The sequence below is a fragment of the Orycteropus afer genome, unplaced genomic scaffold, assembly GCF_000298275.1.
Source record: "Orycteropus afer afer isolate SDZICR_OR568_19922 unplaced genomic scaffold, OryAfe1.0 scaffold00006, whole genome shotgun sequence".
Classification (NCBI taxonomy): domain Eukaryota; kingdom Metazoa; phylum Chordata; class Mammalia; order Tubulidentata; family Orycteropodidae; genus Orycteropus; species Orycteropus afer.
The window spans coordinates 10,402,530-10,421,762 of record NW_006921593.1 but is presented as its reverse complement, the minus strand read 5'-3'; the positions used below and the strand labels follow the sequence as shown (position 1 = coordinate 10,421,762).

At 50.1% G+C, this 19,233-nt stretch overlaps 1 protein-coding gene across 1 annotated transcript in view; it reads left to right on the top strand.

The window, feature by feature from the left end:
- The window catches only part of LOC103197064 (transformation/transcription domain associated protein), a 135,490-nt gene that overhangs the window by 66,401 nt on the left and 49,856 nt on the right, over positions 1-19,233 (top strand). Inside the window, exons 30-44 of the mRNA XM_042781235.1 lie at positions 3,628-3,696; positions 6,059-6,112; positions 6,245-6,265; positions 8,114-8,233; positions 8,493-8,612; positions 10,240-10,404; positions 10,495-10,676; positions 10,869-11,067; positions 11,492-11,620; positions 11,933-12,199; positions 13,499-13,705; positions 15,442-15,600; positions 15,698-15,832; positions 17,111-17,221; positions 18,113-18,259. Coding sequence (XP_042637169.1) covers positions 3,628-3,696; positions 6,059-6,112; positions 6,245-6,265; positions 8,114-8,233; positions 8,493-8,612; positions 10,240-10,404; positions 10,495-10,676; positions 10,869-11,067; positions 11,492-11,620; positions 11,933-12,199; positions 13,499-13,705; positions 15,442-15,600; positions 15,698-15,832; positions 17,111-17,221; positions 18,113-18,259 — 2,085 coding nt within the window. The remainder of the gene's footprint in view (positions 1-3,627; positions 3,697-6,058; positions 6,113-6,244; positions 6,266-8,113; positions 8,234-8,492; positions 8,613-10,239; positions 10,405-10,494; positions 10,677-10,868; positions 11,068-11,491; positions 11,621-11,932; positions 12,200-13,498; positions 13,706-15,441; positions 15,601-15,697; positions 15,833-17,110; positions 17,222-18,112; positions 18,260-19,233) is intronic.

Below are 19,233 nucleotides of genomic sequence, written 5' to 3'. Positions count from 1 at the left end.
AAGATTATCTTCTGTGTCTGTGTTAATTGGTTTCCCTTTTCTTTGTTGAAGAGGGTCTGTGCAATCCTTCTGCCTAGTCCGCCATCTTGCCCCGCCTCCTGTCCTTACATTCTTGAGTGAGAACTTGAAAATTTGTCAGGTTTTTAGAATTACCAGGGAAGTAAGTGTGAATAAAAGATCTGTTTGATAATGTTTAAAATTAACGTGTAAGCAGATGAAGGAGGATTTCAACTATTAAGTTTCTTTTTCATTTGCTTTTGCTTCTGGTAAAGAGGCATTTGTGTGTGTGTTTGTACCACATACCTCTTTACCTCAATTACTGGTTTGTTTGTATCTACAAATAACCTAAATAATGACCAAAACCCCTACCTAGTGATTGCTGGTACTCTCATTGGTCATATAGATTGTAAGCCTTGCCCTAATAAGAGTATAACCAGGGAACCGTGTTACCTAGAAATGAGTTTTTCAGATTCAAGGACTGTTTCTATACAAGCTCCCAAATACATGTGCATACAAAAAGCTGCCTGCCCATCAGTGTGCATGTGCACAGACAAGCGAGCTAAAACACACAAAGGGTGCCACTTCTTACCCACAGCACCTGTGACGCATACTTTCTCTTACATCATGTAGTCCTGCTGTGTGGGCCCACGTGTCCGAGGTCCTAATGCTTATGCACGCCTGTCGCCTTTTTCCAGCTCGTCTGCCTCCCCCACACTGGCTGTCATTTCTGCTCCTCTTGCTACCTGCAGCACCTGGCTGTTTGCCCTCCACCTAACCCTCCCAGTCTGCTGAGCGCTGGAAAGTCGTGCACTGAGCCTGGCTGTATGGCTTGTTTCAGGACAGATGGAAGAGGGCTGCCTCACAGGCTGTGGTTTCTGGCGCCATAGCCTTTTTTCCATTAAGTAGAAAATGGTTTTGTGTGGGCAGTTGGTTGAGGGAATTTTTTTTCTTGTCTGGCAGTGGAGCTGCCTACTGATTGGCTGAACATCCCCAAGAGCAGGGAGTGTTGGCAGGCCCAGAGGAGGAGCGACGGTGGCTGCTGCTGGCGGCAGCCGTTGCCCTCGCCCCAGTCCCTGGGGCACCCCCCGCCCCCAGACTTTGTAGAGCATTTGGTGGGTGGCTCCTCCCGACTGCCCTGCCTGCGCCCACTGTGCTCTGCTAGGTATGGAGGGAAAGGGTGTCTCTTCCCTTACTGAGTCCCATCCTGAAATATCTGGTGCAGTTTCATGTTTTTTTTGGTTTGTTTTTAACTTTAATGTGGTAAAATATAAATAACAAAAGTTGGCCGTTTTACCAGCATTTTTAAGTAGACAGTCAGCGACAGTCAGCTTGCACTCACTGTGTGGCCCTTCCTTTCAGGGGAGCATGGTCTCCCTTGGATGGACCAAGATGGTCTTTTTAACCACGCACATCTTCAGCATTATCTGAAGGGACGAAGACGCACTTGACCATGTGGAGTTGAGCATTAATGGAAAAGAAAAAAGTTTTCCTTGGTTTAAATGTGAACAGCTTGACATTTGATCTTGAAGTCTTATTAGGGTATGCCCTCATTGAACTAATGTGAGTTTTCAGTACCAGTCTGCATTACTCTTTTCCATTAGGGAATCTAAAAGTAGAGTGAGTGGTGGTGCAGCCTTCCACACTTGTAAACACTGTTGCCCTGACTTTTATCTTTGGTGGAATAGCCATTCTCATATGATAGATGCTTCATGAATTTATATTCTGGCTATTAATATCTTGCAGGGATTTATTTTTATTGTTGTTAAAACATCATTAGCCTGTGTTTGAAGGAATGCCCATACGGGTTTCTCATTGCATATTCTCTGGACCACTTGCCCTGTAAGATGTAGGTTTCCATGAAAAGCAGTTCACTAGCAAAGTCAGTTTGGGAAACCAAACCTATTGTGTTCTGCTCTTGAAGTTGTATAAAGTCTAAAAGGATATTAAGGAATCAGGAAGGCTTGTGTTTTGTTTTTTAAATGGGGTCTTTTTTAAAATTTTTCTTTTGAGTGTTTATTGTTATTTGGGTGAGAAGTTTACAGAGTAAATTCAATTTCCATACAGCAGCTTGCATACTTTGTCTCATGGCATTGACTGCAATTTCCCATAATGCAACAGCTCCCCTCCCACTTGGCTCCCCATAGTTACTTCTTCCCTGTGTCCTTCCCTCCCATGCACTCCTGCCCCCTGAGCTGTCTCCCTGTGCATACACAGCCCTTCTATTCTCCCATGATTGATCTCTCCAGGGAGTGTATCTACCTCAGGTAAATGTTCAGCTCATGTACTTGTCTTTTGTTTTGCTGGAAGCCACAGGAGTGGGTTCAATTTCCAGATCTGAAGGGGCAGCTAGGGGCCATAGTCTCAGTGGTTCCACCAAGCTCTATCAGACCAGTAAACCTGGTCCCTTTTTTTTTTTTTTAAATGATTTTGAGTTTTATTCCACATTGTTTTCCTACACTCTGTCTAGGATCTCCTACATAGATCCTCTTCCCAGTAATTGACAGTGGTAGCCGGGCACCATCTAGTTCTTCTGGTCTCGTATAGTTGTATAGGCTGAGGATTGCATGGTGTATCAGTCTCTTGGACTAATTGTTTCCATGTGTCTTTGGTTTTCTTCATTCTTCTTTGCTCTGGACAAGGAGAGACCCATCGTTGTATCTAGATGAGGAAAGCCTGTCTTAGAAGTGTTCCCCAGCCTATTTTACCAGGAGTCCTTTTCAGAGCAGCTTGCGCACTTCCTGCTGCCATCTGTGCTCTTCAGGTTAGGCCAGGCGATGCTGGATGAGGATGATCCCTGTTGGCTGAGTGCACTTGTGGCCCATGGACAGGCTCTGAGCGCTTGTCGGCTGGTGTTGCTGCACTCTGGGGCGGTGGAGGGGTGGAGGCTGACTCTAGCAGGCCCAGGTCAGATGATGTTGGTCTAGGCTTGGGAGTCTCTCTTGCATCAAAATGCTGCGCCTTGTGCACTGATGTGCGTGCCCTGGCCCAGCAGACCTGTGCTGATCTCCTTAGCCCCAGGTCTGCTGCTCCTCAGCCGCAGTGGCACCTTTCTGGTTCTGAAATTCACTCTTGCCCCTCTTCTTCGCCTAGAGTGCTGTCCCTTCTGCATGGCTGAGTCCAGGTCCCCAGTGGGGCCCTCTGTCCAATTTGGTTCCTGTCACTCTCCCTATGAGAGGTAGTTACACACCCCCTTTACTTCCTGTGCAACACAGGCTCCACGAGGGTGGGGGATGGGGGTGCAGCTTGCCCATTCCTGTCCCTGGCATCCAGCACTGTGCCTGGCACGTTCTTGCTCTCAGGCAGCAGCTGTGACATAATGAACATGGCAGTAAAATGACAGGCACTGGTGCTGGAGGGGCCAGGTGCCCAGAAGTCTTCATTCCTTCAGGGTCAGTTCAGCCCTGTTCTCGCAGAACTGATAACACATGCCCGTGACTCTGGTCACTGGTGGGTGGTTGGGCTACAGACATAACGGGAGCAGTCGGTGCTCACATTAACTATGATGGAATGAATGGCAGTGCTCACATTTAACTACGATGGAATGAATGCTTGCGAGTGCCTTCCACCTGAGAGCGGCATTTGGGACGTAAAGGAGGAAAAGTGTCTAAGGATGTGTTTTTCTAACAGCAACATCTGCGCAAGTGGATGGAAGTGGTGGTCATCACCCACAAAGGGGGCCAGAGGAGCGACGGAAACGTGAGTGGCTAATTTGTCTGGGGTGGGGCAGCCGGGCTCTGCATGCCAATACTGAGGTCACGTGGTTACAATTCGTGTAAACAGTTAACCGTCCTGTATTAGCCTGACGTTTTGTTTTCATTTCTCTTAATTGCTAAGCATTCCCTTTTGTGTTTCTTTAAAATCTCGTTTTTGCTTGACTTAATAGGACATTTCTGTTAAAGCTTTCCAAGAAGCTTGCAGTGTCCTTATTTCAATGTTACTTTGCTTCCCACAGTGTATTTTCTAGACTGTTCTAGACTGTAGCTGCTGGTTACATGGCGGTGCTTGCCTCAGCTAATGTTTCCATTGCTTTCCATCCCTGAGTGGCCAGTAAGCTCTTGGGTTTGCTCAGTACCACCTGGAATGCCTACTAAGGCCTTTCTTGGGCTTAGTGACGTGCGTGGGGGCGTGTAACAAAGCGTATGTACGTACCAGCACGTATGTTCTCTGGGTCTCAACTCCCCGCCCCCATTGTTGGCCCCAAGTTAAATACTAGCCCTTTTCAAACACAGTTTTGAGGGAAAGCCACTTTGGCTAAAACTTGCTAATTATCTGATGTTGGTCATGAAAGATGTCGTCTCTTAAAAGCGAATGCTTCTCCTGTTCTGATGACTGATATTTGTATACATTCGTGTTTTTAAAGTATTTTTAAGTTGATGCTGTCTTGCCCGTGGAGTTGTGTTTTCCTCAAGTCCTCCTGACACCTGATGGGTTTCCAGCCACACCCTGGTTGGGGCCCTGACAGCTGCTAGGTGTAACTAACATGGCTTTTTGCCCTCTTGTGCCTGTTTCTTGGATGCTGTGTCTCATTCGAACTCAATTTTTTTTGTTAAATTTGTATTTTTTTGGCTTTCCTCTTGGTTTTGATCATTCTGTGTCAAAATGTTTTATTTACATAAGTCACATTCCTGCTGCCTCTCAACAGTCATCTAAGCACAACTAAATCAGGATCTTAAACTATTTTAGGGGCAGTGGACTGCCCACACCTCTTTGAATGTTAGTCATTTGTCTGTGCTGAGAGTAATCAGGAAGCCTTGGTGGGTGACAGCAAAGTCTGTTAAAGCAGCACACCCCCTCGGGAGCAGGGACAAGTAAGTGCCTCTGTGCCTCTCTGCCCCGTCTCTGATTTGTTAGGTGTTTTTACTTTACATTTTACGTTTGTTTTTACAGTAAGCTGTTCATTCTCTGAAACACAGAGTCAACACTAGAATAAGCATCCAAACCCCTTGTGGGTAGATGAACGACTTCCATTGGATCAAAAAGATTCCCTCACCGATAACAGCAAATAATTGGACAGGTTTTTGGGAAGTGGGGTGGGGGCAGCCACGTAAGGGATGGAGTCACGTTGGTGTTGGGACTTCCCCAAGCTCCCGCAGAGGCATTTCCGCCCTTTGCATGAATATGTTCCCTGTGCAGCCAGGGAGCGGCCAGCCCCTGGAGGGAGGCCCTGGGGTCCCGTGGTGGAGTGGCCAGGGCTCCTTTGCCTAAAACCCAGGGCCAGGCCCCTCCCCTTATATTCCAGTCCTTTTCTGTGGTTGTGCAGAATTGAGAATGGGCTTTGGAAACTGCACTGTTCTTATTTTGTGAATCCCCAAACAACATTGCCTAATTGAAAACGAATGCTGGAAGACCCGTGAGACAGTTGACTCAAAAATAAACATCAAATGCCCCTTCTGAGCCTCTGCCCTGTCACTGTGTTTAGGAGGCATCCCTTTCTCACGTTGAGTTTTGGGGAGAGAGTGCAGGACCACATGCTGTACCAGTTCTGGTCCTTTGTCCTTTCTCCCCTTGCCCACCATCCCCAGAACTGCTTTTGAGAAGACTGGTTAGCTGCACGAGGTAACCCTACACCTGGTGGGTGGTGTCACAGTCTGTGTGGGCCTCAGAGATGCCCATGTGTGGGCTCAACCATCTGCACTCTTTCGACTTTAGAGAGAAAGTTAGTTTTTTTAGTTTGCGTTTTCAAATGTACTAGCACTTCACATAAAAGCTTGAATTACACTTGAAACAAGACTGTTTTAAAACATCCTGGCATGCAACAGCATCTTGCATGTCTCTTCCTGGATGAGAGCCCTGGAATCCCTGGTTTCACAGTTTTATTTCGGGAAGGACTGTACTCTCCATTGTAATAGACGCCCACTGTTAGAAAGGCTGTGCTTGACACTGGAGGGCAGAAGGTGTACTTCACGCCCCGAGCATCTGTTAATTAATGTCTGTTTTCTGATAACTGTCTCTGTACTGTCTTGTTTACCTGCTAATCCCTGTGTGTTGTGAGTAGATGGGACGTTTTTCTGTAAATCACGTAAATAGAAAAGCAGACGATTTTCCTCCCCGTCCTCAGGAGAGCGTTTCAGAGTGCGGGAGGTGCTCCTTGTCTCCATTCTGTCAGTTTGAGGTGAGAACAACCTGTTAAAAGTCAGATGATGGCTTGCAATGTGAACAACAGTTTACCATTTCGTTTTGTTTCATTTTCTTTTCCCACTTTGCCGTCGCCTTTTTTCATGCTGTGATTTTTGTTTTGGTTCAGCCTGCCGTGGAAGGGGTAGAGGTGAGAACGCGAGTGGAGGCCCAGGCGGGGGTGCCGTTGTATCTGGTTTTGCTGTGACCTGTTAGCTGTCCTGTGGTTCTGTCCCGGGCGGAGTGCCTTGTGCCTTTGAGTGCAGTGAACTGTATTGTCTGTGTGTGGCGGAGTTGTCTCAGTCCCATTGCTGTGAACTGTCCAGACGCCAAGCATGTATTGTAATCTTGGAAGTTTTAAGCAAGATTCTCGGGCTTTTTGTTTTCTATGTGTTAGATTTGCAGTCTCTTAATTCAGTTCGATTTCGTCAGCATAATGTTTGTGTGAACCCCTGTATACTGACACCCCTGGAGGGGAAGCTCCATTAGGAGTCTATTATATTTGCTGGAAACAGGGAGCAGTTATAGGTTATCTTTCACATGACTGACTCAGCAACTGCTCCCCACTGGCCCCCTGCAGCGCACGTGTGCATGTGCACACATGCACGCACACATAAGTAGAACCCCATGACTTTGGACTGTCAAGCCCCGAGTGCTGCCTCTGCTGTAAAGTGGGGATGATAACACCAGCTTTCGTCACTTACCTTCCAGTGGGGTTCTGAAGTTCAAGAGTGAAGTGACTTGATGACAGTGCTTTGAAAACTAAAACCATATTATGAAAGCACCACTATTTGATTGATAAGGGGCCCTGATGGCAAAGTGTTGAGTGTTGGGTTGCTAACCGAATGGTCGATGGTTTGAACCCACTCACTGACTCTTCAGGGGAAAGACCCGACGGTCTGCTCCTGTAAAAGTCACAGACGAGAAAATCCTGTGGGGCAGTTACACTCTGTCACACGGGGGCACCGTGAGTTGGGGTCCACTCGACGCACCCAAGAGCAGTGGCATTTGAATTGTAACAACTTGAGAGTAGAGCCTTCTCTGCCTGTGGAGTCGAACATTCTCAAGAAGAGAACGTTCTAGCAGTGGGATGGGCGAGACGTTAGACCCGTTTTTTTCTTCCTAACCCCTCCCACTGTTTTGCATTTTGACTTAAATTTTGGAAAGTATCTCAGGTGGTGCTGGGAATGTGGCCACTTGGCTAGCAGTTGTCATGTTATCATCCCCATTTTACCTCGTGGGAGTCGAGCCTGTCACATTCAGCATGGCATGGTGGTCCTTACTGTCCCTATGACCATGCAAACTCCTTGTCATTGCAGAATCAAGCTAGGGAACTGAAGGTGAGAATGGAACATTCCAGTGACTCTCAGTCAAAGCAGCCAGCCCCCAAGCAGTTAGCACATTGGAAAGTGCAGCCCTTGTAGTCCACACTTTTAGTGATTTACTCTAACAGTGTGGCGGCCTGATTTGTAGGCCTGGTTGACAAACACGTACTTTTTGAGGACTTTCTTGTGCTGGATTCTGAGGGCAGAAGCAGGCTCTGCCCTCAGAACTCAGTTTGTTACATGCCATCATGGCAAGAGTGGGAGTCCTCATGCTCACAGGCCACACAAGTGGTCCCCTCCTCAATCGGGACCAGCATAGATGGCCCAGAGAAGCAGGTCATTTCCACCATCTGCAGGTGGGCATGGAAACGAACTCAGGCCTGAGGTTAGGCACACACAGACCCCCCACACACACACAGACCCCCCCCACACACACACAGACCACCCCCCCCCCATAGTGGACGGTACAACTGAAGGCCCAGGGCAGTTAATCTCTTTAGGACGTGGGTACGACCCATGGTGGGCAAGTTGCGGCTTTTTACATGTTAACCCTTTGCTTCTGGTGGCTAGCCTTGCAAATGTAGTTAGACTGTAGTAGGGTCTGTGGTCCCGTCAATAGTGTTAGCTAGCAAGACTAATGGGCCTGTTTTCTAATTTCCAATTTTCTCTCTTAGGAAATGAAGATTTGTTCAGCAATTATAAACCTCTTTCACCTGATCCCAGCTGCACCTCAGACCCTGGTCAAACCTTTGTTGGAGGTTGTCATGAAGACAGAGCGGGCTATGTTGATTGAGGTAAGGCTCAGCGTTGGGACTGATTCTGACCCCTCCTCTGCCACGGCTTATGATATTTCCACTATGTTATACTTTAACTCAGTTAATCTAACAGTATAAAGATGTTAGATGTTACTGCTTACTTACAAGGTTGTTGGTGCAGTCCAGTCCCAAGGGGGACGTATCTTCTCTTGACGAGGCTGAGCAGACCGGTTACAGAAGGAAAGCCTGAAGCCCACGGGGGGATGGCACCCGACGTAGTTTCTCTTGTGTGCTCTAGGCTGGCAGTCCGTTCAGAGAGCCTCTGATCAAATTCCTGACCCGACACCCCTCCCAGACGGTGGAGCTGTTCATGATGGAAGCCACACTGAACGACCCCCAGTGGAGCAGAATGTTTATGGTATGAGCTAGGTTGGGTGGCCTTGCCGGTTTGGGTCAGCCACGTGCCCAACGTCTCTCTGATCTGTGTGCTGACATTGAGAATACTGAGTATCAGAAACACGATTGCCATTTACTTGTATATGTGTGCAGAGTTCAAGTCCGAGAGCTTCTCTTTGTAGGATTGGCTTGGGGGGGGCTGGTTAGAAATGTCTATACTTCCTGGGTTATGAGAATTCTATGGCTTGGTTACTATTTAGAAGGCACTTCTGAAAGTATGCTTACTATGGGTTTTTTTTTTTTTTTTTTTTAAATAAAATTTGTCTTAAAGTTTGGAGTCTGGGGTGGGGTGCTGCTAACCAAAAGATTGGTGATTTGAATCTATCCCTTGGAAGAAGGGAGCTCTGGTGGTGTAGTACCTAAGACATTTGACTGCTAACCAGAAGGCTGGGGGTTCAAACCTACCAGCCACTCCTTGGAAGGAAGACTGGGCTATCTACTTCTGTAGTGATACTGCCTTGGAAACCTAATGAGGGGTTGCTATGAGTTGGATCCGACTCAATGGCAGTAAGTTTTTTTTTTTGGTACCTTGGAAGAAAGGTGATCTCCTGAAAAATTGGCCACTGAAAACCCTGTGGGCCCCACAGTTCCACCCTGACACGCAGGGGGGCCCAGGATCAGAGCCAGTTTAGTGGCAGTGGGTTAGAGAAGGGAGAAACTTAAAAAGAACCTGAGTGTTTGTACCATCCAACTACCTTTGTGTTTTGAATTGTGATTTGGGTGAAACTTTGTCGGGCAAATTGATTTTCCAGTCAATGATCCGTACACTTTCTGTTTTGTGACATTCGCTGTAGTCTCCATATTGTAACAGCATTCTCCCCGCTTCCTCCCTGCACCCATCCTTTCCCTTCATCCTCCCTTCCCATCCCTTCCCTCCTTCCTAGCTCTGTCCCTGGGCAAATGCTGTCCTCTTGATCTCATGTGCTTGATTGTTGTATTAGCGCATTCCCTGCTGGTATTACTGTTTACCTTACAGGCCTGTCTGAGTTTGGCTGCCAGTTGAGTCACGGGGGTTAAGTTCCATTCCTAGCTTGAAGGATATCTAAGGGCCATAGTCTTAGGGGTTCCACCAGTCCTCAGACCAGAAAGCCTGGACTTTTCTTAAGATTTTGAGTTTTGTTCCACGTTTCCTCCACTCTATCCAGGACCCCTTAATGTGATCCCTTTCAGACAGTCGGCAGTGGTAGCCAGGCACCACCTAGTTCTTCTGGTGTCAGGGTTGTGGATGCTGGAATTCATGTGCTCTGTTACTCCCTTGGACTGTTTGTTTCCTGCATCATTGTCTTTACTCTTCTTTGCTTTGGATGGGGACAGACCAGTAGTTGCACCTTAGTTGGTCACTCACAACCTTTTAAGACCCTAGTCACTACTCACCAGAGTTGGATGTCGGACATTGTATTTATGTGGACTGTGTTATGCCAGCTGACCTTCGTGTCCCCTGAGACTGTGGTCTTGAGCCTCCATACCCAGCAATTCATTGCCTTAAGGTGTTTAGTTCTAAGATGCTCTCATAACTTTGTCCCCTGTGGATTTTCTGTGAATTTCCATTAGCATAAAACAGCTTTTATGCTTGTGTGTTTTGTTTTCAGAGTTTCCTAAAACACAAAGATGCCAGGCCTCTTCGCGATGTGCTTGCCGCCAACCCAAACAGGTTCATCACCCTGCTGCTGCCCGGTGGCACGCAGGCCGCAGTGCGCCCCGGCTCACCCAGCACCAGCACTATGCGCTTGGACCTTCAGTTCCAAGCCGTTAAGGTAATGCCTTGCCACCTTGGCCCCTGAACCTGAAATTTGACTGGACCCGGAAGGTCTCTGTCTGTGCCCTCACTCTCTCCTCTCTGGCAGATCATCAGTATTATAGTTAAGAATGATGACACCTGGCTGGCCAATCAGCATTCCTTGGTGAGCCAGTTGAGACGTGTGTGGGTTAGCGACGTCTTTCAAGAGAGGCACCGCAAGGAGAACATGGCCGCCACCAACTGGAAGGAGCCCAAGCTGCTGGCCTACTGCCTCCTGAACTACTGCAAGTGGGTGCCCTGCTGCCCTGTGCTAAGGAGCACGTCTGTCCAGTGAGCTGGGGTGGGCCTTTCGGCTCACTGGATGCGTGGGCTCATGTTTGTTGTAGACAATAGGCTGCAGCTTTGACCTAAGAGGCAAGTCAGTTGTGATAGTGGTGAAGTGTGCCCTGAGTTCACCTGTCTTCTCATCTGACCTTTCAGGAGGAATTATGGGGACATAGAGTTGCTGTTTCAGCTGCTCCGAGCCTTTACTGGTCGTTTTCTCTGCAACATGACATTCTTAAAGGAGTACATGGAAGAAGAGATTCCCAAGAATTACAGCATTGCTCAGAAACGAGCCCTGTTTTTTCGCTTTGTAGACTTCAGTGACCCCAACTTTGGAGATGAACTAAAAGCCAAGGTGGGTTGCACTGTTGGGCAGCAGAAGGTTCCACGTGTTTGGAGCAGTCATCTGGGGCACAGTTGACACTTGACAGCATCTCTGAACCTTAAATGATCAGTTGGCTGTCAGTGAGGAAAACCTTTTCCTCGAGAAACAAGGCAGACGCAGTGGTGAACTCAGCGAGGAACAGTCGTTGGGTGGTTTCCTTGTTTTTGGAAAACAACTGTTTGGAAGGGAGAAGAGTAAACTAGGCTGACGGTGCTTCTAATTTTCAGTCTCCTTTCACGTTGCTGTTTGAGTAGAAGTTGGAGTTTGCTGCTGGTTGCACCTTGATGGGACCTCACTCTGTGGGCCCACTTGGCCATCTCTGCAGCCTCCTTAAAGGCACTGACAGCATGGCTTTGTCTTCCAATCTTTGTCCTTTGTTTCTGTGTTTTGGTAGGTTCTGCAGCACATCTTGAATCCTGCTTTCTTGTATAGCTTTGAGAAAGGGGAAGGAGAGCAGCTCTTAGGACCCCCGAATCCCGAAGGAGACAGCCCTGAGAGCATCACCAGTGTGTTCATCACCAAGGTGGGCCCGCTGACCAGCCTGGCAGGTGCATAGGCATGCGCTGGGGGCTCGGTGGATCAGTTCACCTCGTGGCTTGCTTTCTCGTGAGCATATTCATGTGTAGCAGAGCCGTGTCACCTCACTGTGCTCACTGGCAGGTTTTAAAGGCAGCTTCGTTCCTGTCCCCAGGTTAATCAATTCTGGTCGGAGGCGCTGCCTGCTTTGGTCTGTCTCAGCGGGAGTACTGATCTCCAAGTTACAGTTGTCATGGGTCTCGTAGACAGTGACACGGATCATATCCAGAAGTGATTCCTTCCTTCCCCTTGCCCACAGGTGCTTGACCCGGAGAAGCAGGCAGACATGCTGGACTCGCTGCGTATTTACCTCCTGCAGTACGCCACACTGCTGGTGGAGCATGCGCCCCACCACATCCATGACAACAACAAGAACCGCAATAGTAAGCTGCGCCGACTGATGACCTTCGCGTGGCCCTGCCTGCTCTCCAAGGCCTGTGTGGACCCAGCCTGCAAGTACAGCGGGCATCTGCTCCTGGCTCACATCATCGCCAAGTTTGCCATCCACAAGAAGATCGTGCTGCAGGTATTCCACAAGCCTCCATCGTCTCTGCCCCCTCGCACCTCTGCTTCTCCCCTTTCCACCTCAAGCTCCCAGCCTGCACCCTGCTTCTACTTCTGCCATCCTGTGGAGGATGTTTGTGTCTCAGGCCTCAGCCAGCCGTGGCTAAAAGCAGCGTCTCGCCAACCTCTCACAGGGTGGACAGTGCTGAGCATGTCTGCTTGAAGCCTTTCTTAGGTTGAGGTTTTGAGGCAAGGCAGCCCTGGGTTTGAGTTTTGTTTCTCCCACTTAGAAGCTTTGTGACCCTGGATAGGTCAGTTGGCGTCACTTTGTGAAAACGAATGTAACTGTACCTGAGTGCTCAGCCTAAGGTCTGCTCCGTCCAGCACTTGACAGCCAGCAGCTCTGGTTGTCCTCTTCCATGAAGCTGCTCTTGACTGTTTTCCTCAGATCCCTCTCCCTGGTGGGCCTCTGTGATGTTAGAGTCCAGGCCCAGACGGAGCCAGTGACCTTCCCAACATCACCATTCCCCCAGGCCTGAGATGGACCTCCGTTCTCCAGGGTTGGCACTACTCCCCCAGAGTCCTCAGGCTGGGAACTTGGATGGCCTTCTGTACATCTCTCTAATTTTTTTTTTTTTTTTTAATTGTGATTTGGGTGAAGATTTACAGAGCAAATTCACTTTCCGTACAGCAGTTCACATATACTTTGTCTCATGACATTGACCACAGTTTACCACAATGCATCAGTTCCCCTCCTACTTCCTCCCCATAGTTACCTCTTCCCTGTGTCCATCCCTCCATACACTCCTGCCCCAAGCTATCTCCCTGTGCATAAGCAGCCCTTCTTTCTCCCATGATTATTGTTTTTTTTTTTTTTGTACATCTCTCTAATGTCCCCAATATCCAGGCATCCGCGAGGGTGCCTGCCCCCTCCTCCCCTGCACGGTCAGGCAAGTCTTTGGACCACTCTGGCCTTCCGTCTGCCCTCTGTCCTTCCTTCTAACTGCAGGCAGTCCCTCACTGCTAGACACACACTTCCCGAGAGCATGAGCCCTGCCCTAGCCCATCCACGGGCACTGAGTGGATGTTCAGTAGGCGCCGTAGTGAGTGCCTTTGCTGACCGCACACTGACTGAAACTTAATGGAGGGACAAGCCCCTCAGCTGCTTTCTGACAGAGATTCTTGAGGAATCTAAAGTGTTTTTCATGACTACCCCGCCTCGTTTCTAAGCGATTGCTTGCGCCTTGGTTTTGGTTGGTCGGTCTGGTTGTTGAAGCTTTCGTGCCCGTGGTGCTACCGGGGAATTCCTGTGCCGTTCCAGGTGTTCCATAGTCTTCTCAAGGCACACGCGATGGAAGCCCGTGCCATCGTCAGACAGGCCATGGCCATCCTGACCCCTGCGGTGCCGGCGAGGATGGAGGACGGGCACCAGATGCTAACCCACTGGACGAGGAAGATCATTGTGGAGGAAGGCCACACGGTGCCGCAGCTGGTGCACATCCTGCACCTCATAGTGCAGCATTTCAAGGTGCGCGGGCATGCTGCACCCCGGGATGTGCTCTCTGAGGGACGCAGCCTCCGAGGGGTTGCGCTGGCCACAGCAAGGCGGCCATTTGACGCCGTGTCCCAGGCCGTGCCCTCTGAGGGATGCATCAGTCACAACAAGGTGACCCTTGACACCACATCCCGGGATGCATCCTCTGAAGGGGCACTCTGGCCACAACAAGGCGACCCTTTGACACTGTGTCCTAGGCCATGCCCCCTGAGCAGTGCATCCTCAAAGGATGCGCCGGCCACAGCAAGGTGGCCCTTGGACACCGTATCCTAGGATGCATCCTCTGAGGGATTTGCCAGCCACAGCAAGGTGGCCCTTTGACGCCTCATCCCAGGATGTGTGCTCCAAGGGACCACAGCAAGGTGGGCCTTTGACGCTGCATCCCAGGACACATCCTCCGAGGGACGCATCAGCCACAACAAGGTGGCTCTTCGATGCCACACCCCAGGATGCACTCTCTGAGGGACGTGCCGGCTGCAAGGCGGCCCTTTGACGCCGTGTCCCAGAACATATCCACTGAGGGATTTGCTAGCCACAACAGGGCGGCCCTTTGACGCTGCACCCCAGGACGTGCCCTTGGAGGGGCACCCTGGCTACAAGGCGGCCCTTTGACTTCACGCCCTGGGACGTGCCCTCTGAGGGATGCGCTGGCCACAACTAGGCAGCCCTTTGACTTCACGCCCTGGGACGTGCCCTCTGAGGGATGCGCTGGCCACAACTAGGCAGCCTTTTGACTTCACGCCCTGGGACGTGCCCTCTGAGGGATGCGCTGGCCACAACTAGGCAGCCTTTTGACTTCACGCCCTGGGACGTGCCCTCTGAGGGATGCGCTGGCCACAACTAGGCAGCCCTTTGACTTCACGCCCTGGGACGTGCCCTCTGAGGGATGCGCTGGCCACAACTAGGCAGCCCTTTGACTTCACACCCTGGGACGTGCCCTCTGAACGTGGCCTTCCTCTCCCAGTAATCCTTCTGCTTTGTTGTTGAGCGTGGCTTTATCAGTATGGAACTTGCTGTAGCATGGAGACCGTGTCTGTCTATCTGAAACTGCAGTTCTGTTGTATGTACTAGGTTAACTCAGAGTTACAGACAGATTGTCACTCAGAAATGACAGGTAGTCAGAAATCCACAGTTGGGTACCTTGGCTTGAAAAGTCGTCTGTGGCTCCAGCCCTTTCTTCCGTGTAGCCGGGTCACCCGCTCAGTGAGGTTTATTCTCTGCCAGTATTTCTATACGTTAGGGGCAGAGGAGGAAGGGTTGATTGGAAGGGCAGTTCTCTCGCAGCTAGCTTTTGTTGAATAGGGAAATTTGCTTCTTGGTGGGTCTTTAAACATCTTTGAAGTCAAGTCTGAAGTTTGATGTGCTTAGACTCACTGCCCTAGAGAGAATCCCTTCAGCGTATTTTAAAGATGGTACTGAAAAAAAACAACCGAACTCACTGCCATCGAGTTGGTGGTACTAGAGGCTGGAACGCATTAGGACACTTCTGGGCCTCTGAGGGGGTGGGGTTAAACACACGGGCGCACCTACGTGTCCTTACAAGGGGGGAAGGTAATGAGAATTTGCTTGCTAAAATTATAACGTGGGATTCTTGGGCATGGTGGTGTGTGTGTGTGTGCACGCGCGTGTGTGTGTGCGTGTGCATGCGTGCGTGCATGTGGGGGCCGAGCGTGTTGTCCTGATGTGGCGCTGGCTTGTCCTGCCCATAGGTGTACTACCCAGTGCGGCATCACCTGGTACAGCATATGGTCAGTGCCATGCAGAGACTGGGCTTCACGCCTAGCGTCACCATTGAGCAGAGGAGGTTGGCGGTGGACCTGTCGGAAGTTGTTATCAAGTGGGAGCTGCAGAGGATTAAGGACCAGCAGGTAGGCTCACTGAGCCCTCGTGTTGCCCCGGTTGTATTCCTGAGGTGTTTGCTAGAAGTCAGTCAGTAAAGTCACTTGTGTGTGTGTGTGTTTAAAGCCGGATTCAGATACAGATCCGAATTCGAGTGGAGAAGGCGTCAACTCGGTCTCGTCATCCATTAAAAGAGGCCTGTCGGTGGATTCTGCCCAGGAAGTGAAGCGCTTCAGGACGGCCACGGGGGCCATAAGTGCAGTAAGATCACGCCTCCACGGCGGCGTGCTGTCCGCGTGGGTACTGTGCTTTCTGCAGTGGCTTGTCCTACTGGACGCGTGCTGACTGTGCCGAGCCTGTGTCTGAGGCAACCAGGAGAGGCTACACCCCACATGCCACGGGGCTCACTGTGGTGTGTCCCTGGTCACCAGGCACAGTTTTCTTTGTAACTCACTCCAAGTTCTGATGAACTGGTGAATTACTGGCATAAAGGCATCAAGAGAAACTGGGAAGTAAGAGGTGTGATGAGAACATGTGCCCGTGCTGTGAAGTGTGTCTCATTTTTTGTTGGGCGTGCAGCCACCATGAGGAACCTTGGGGATCCCTGTCTGCACCTTTGTTCGGGTGTTGGAGCCTGGGCTCTAACTCAGCTGGGGTCTTGGTTCCCTGGGATTGATGGGTACTGGCCTTGGGTGTTCCACTTCCACGGTAGGGTGCCTGGGATTGAACTCTCCCTTCCCCTCACTGTGCTGTCGTTGCGCATGACAGCTGCCTCCACCTGTGCTCCCTCCCTTTACTGTCTTGTACACCTGTGCTCAAGTTGGAACCCTGGACCAAACGTGCCTCTTCTCACACCTGGTCCACGGGTGGGTGCGGTCTGTTTCCTAATGGGATTGCTGAAACTACCTCCTGACTGTGCATCCACGAGTTGCCCGCTCCAGTGTGGCGTTCAGAGAGCAGAATCCCAGCTCACTTCCCTTCCCGAATTCAAGGTGGGAGGTTGGGGAGGGGTACGTAAGGCCCCTGTACTATTGCTGCAAGTTGTGAACCTGTAGTCATTTCAAGAAAATGGGACGCCTGGTCAGGGTGTCTTCCCCTCCTGTGGTGACGGCATGAGCCTAAGTGTGACCATGCCTCTAGAACTGCTGAATGCACTCCTCTCCTGAGCTGAGCCTGGCTCTCTGCCCTAGACACACAGCCCTTCCCTCGCTGCTGAGACACTCCAGGTCTCTGGCTCCTGTAGGATGTGCCCCTGTGCTAGTTCTCCTCCACCTGCAGCAGTGTTGTCTTGGCTCACAGCTGGCTGCTTCTCAGTCTTAAGAGCCTGCGTTAGTGCCCCCTTTGACCATGCCCCTTCCATCCTTGTTCACCAGCATTCTCCACACAGCGGCTTTGCTAGTTCTCTGCATTCCTGCTGGCTGTGTGCTTCCTGAGGGTGGAGGGCAGCAGTGTCTGTGCCCGTGAGCTGACTGCGGAAATGTCCTCTTCTAGCAGTCCTGGCTTCACGGTTCTTCCTGCCTAACTACAGCCCTTCTCTAGGTGTTTGGGAGGAGCCAGTCACTGCCTGGAGCCGACGCCCTTCTCGCCAAGCCCATTGACAAGCAACACACGGACACGGTGGTGAACTTCCTTATCCGAGTGGCCTGCCAGGTGCGGGATGGGGCCATCTTACGTTAGGGATGTCTCAGAGCGCTGCTAATGATGGGCTAGTCAGACAGAAATTGAAAAGCAGGGGTCCAAAATGAGCTTGTAATACCAATTGCCCTTGATTCCATGTCACATTAATGTTTCTAAAGCCTGCATGTCTTATAATACAGTGGTTATAAGATGCATCTTACAGAACAGTATCTTAGTGTTGGTGAAGTATGGTAGTTCTATAACCTTGGGCAAGCTGTTTAGCTTCCAAGATTTCCTTTCCTCATCCTTGAACTGGGAATGATGCATATAGAGCTGTTGGGAGGATCCAGCTTCCATAGGACAGGTCCAGGAGTTGGGAGCTTAAGTGCTTTGTGACTGGTAAGTTGTCTCTATCATTCACGTCAACGTATGTATCAGCATGGGACTACTGAGAGTCTGGTCCTGAAACTTTACATCTTCATGTTACTGGACACTGAAGTCCGTATCATTGAACAAACTGTACCTTACAGTATGATTCAGAGTTTCCAGTATTGCAGAGCACCTACTGATAGCTCCAGCCAGTAAATTCCTTCTGGTGGCCCCAGCGAGGCACCCTGCTAGCTGAGACGCCTGTCCCTTAATCAGGCAATGACACAGGTACTTGCCAAATCCTACTAACTGATGCCATGAACAAGAGGCTATCAAAGGCAATGGTCTGGTTAAGAGGGTCAGGATTCTGAAGCAGAGCCAGCCGGAGCTGAGTTGGGTCAGGGAGGAGGCGGCCATTAGATGGTGAGCAAGGGCAGAAGTGTGGAGCACAAGGACACGTGTTTAGCTGAGAGAACACTCAACTAGCATGAATGGAAGCCTTTGTGTGGCTTGTAGGTGAGAGAGAGAATGGCTTTAATTTTGCTGAGTTTCTAGGTGAATGACAACACCAACACGGCAGGCTCTCCTGGGGAGGTGCTCTCTCGCCGCTGTGTGACTCTTCTAAAGACAGCCCTGCGACCAGATATGTGGTCCAAGTCCGAGCTCAAACTCCAGTGGTTCGACAAGCTGCTGATGACCGTGGTAGGTGCACAGGTCTGGGAGGGCTCCTGCCAGACCGCCCCAGGTACCTCTTGGGCCTCACCGTCAGGTGTCCCATGTCTTAGGGGCCCTCCGTGGTGATGCCTCTTCCACTTGGCCTTCTGGCTGCTAGAAAGGGAGGGGCAGCAGTTACACTGAGCTTTGAAGCCCTGGCCCTTGCCTCCCACACCCAGATACACAGGAGTTTTATAACAAGCCATCAGTTCTCTTTCACTTTGTAGGCTTATTTCTTAAAAGTTGGCTGGGAACAAACACTGCTAGTTGAATTCTGTAGCAGCCTATAAAATAAGAGATTTTAAACAGATTTTAATGATGGACATAGCATTGGCTACCAAGCTCTGTGTTGTACTCATGGGGTAGGAAACATGGAAGGAGCCCAGATGCTGGTTGGTGGCGGTGGTGGATGATGTCACTGACCTGTGACCCTGTCGGTCCCTGGGGATGGCAGAAACTTGTCTCGCCTTCTCCATCTCACTGCCATCGCAGGCTCCGTTGGTTGTTCTGAATGGAATTTGAAAGCTTTCACTCAGGATTTATAAAACCTCTTGAAGGCATATGTTGATTTTCTACTGCAAAGGCTAACTTCGTCGTGTAAGTTACTTGAAAGTTGCACAGTACAGTCTCTGTGTTAGCATTAACAGGTCCCCTAAGTCTGTAGCACTTAGGTTTCTTTTTTTGATCTCTGGGAAAAGTGATTGCTTTCATTTTAAACCCAGTCATAGCTGAAAGCTTCACTGCAGTGACCAGCTTCTGCCGCTGCCTGTGCTGACATTGTCACAGAGCAGTGTGCTCTGCTGACACGGAAAGTCCAACATGTCCTGCACCCCTCGGGCCTTCATGTAGTGCACGTACAAGGTCCGTGGATGTACAAACGATGGAAACAAGTTTCACGTGAAACACGACTCAGCCTGACTGCAAACCATGCACTTTGCTTTCCGTTTTATTCAACTTTTAGT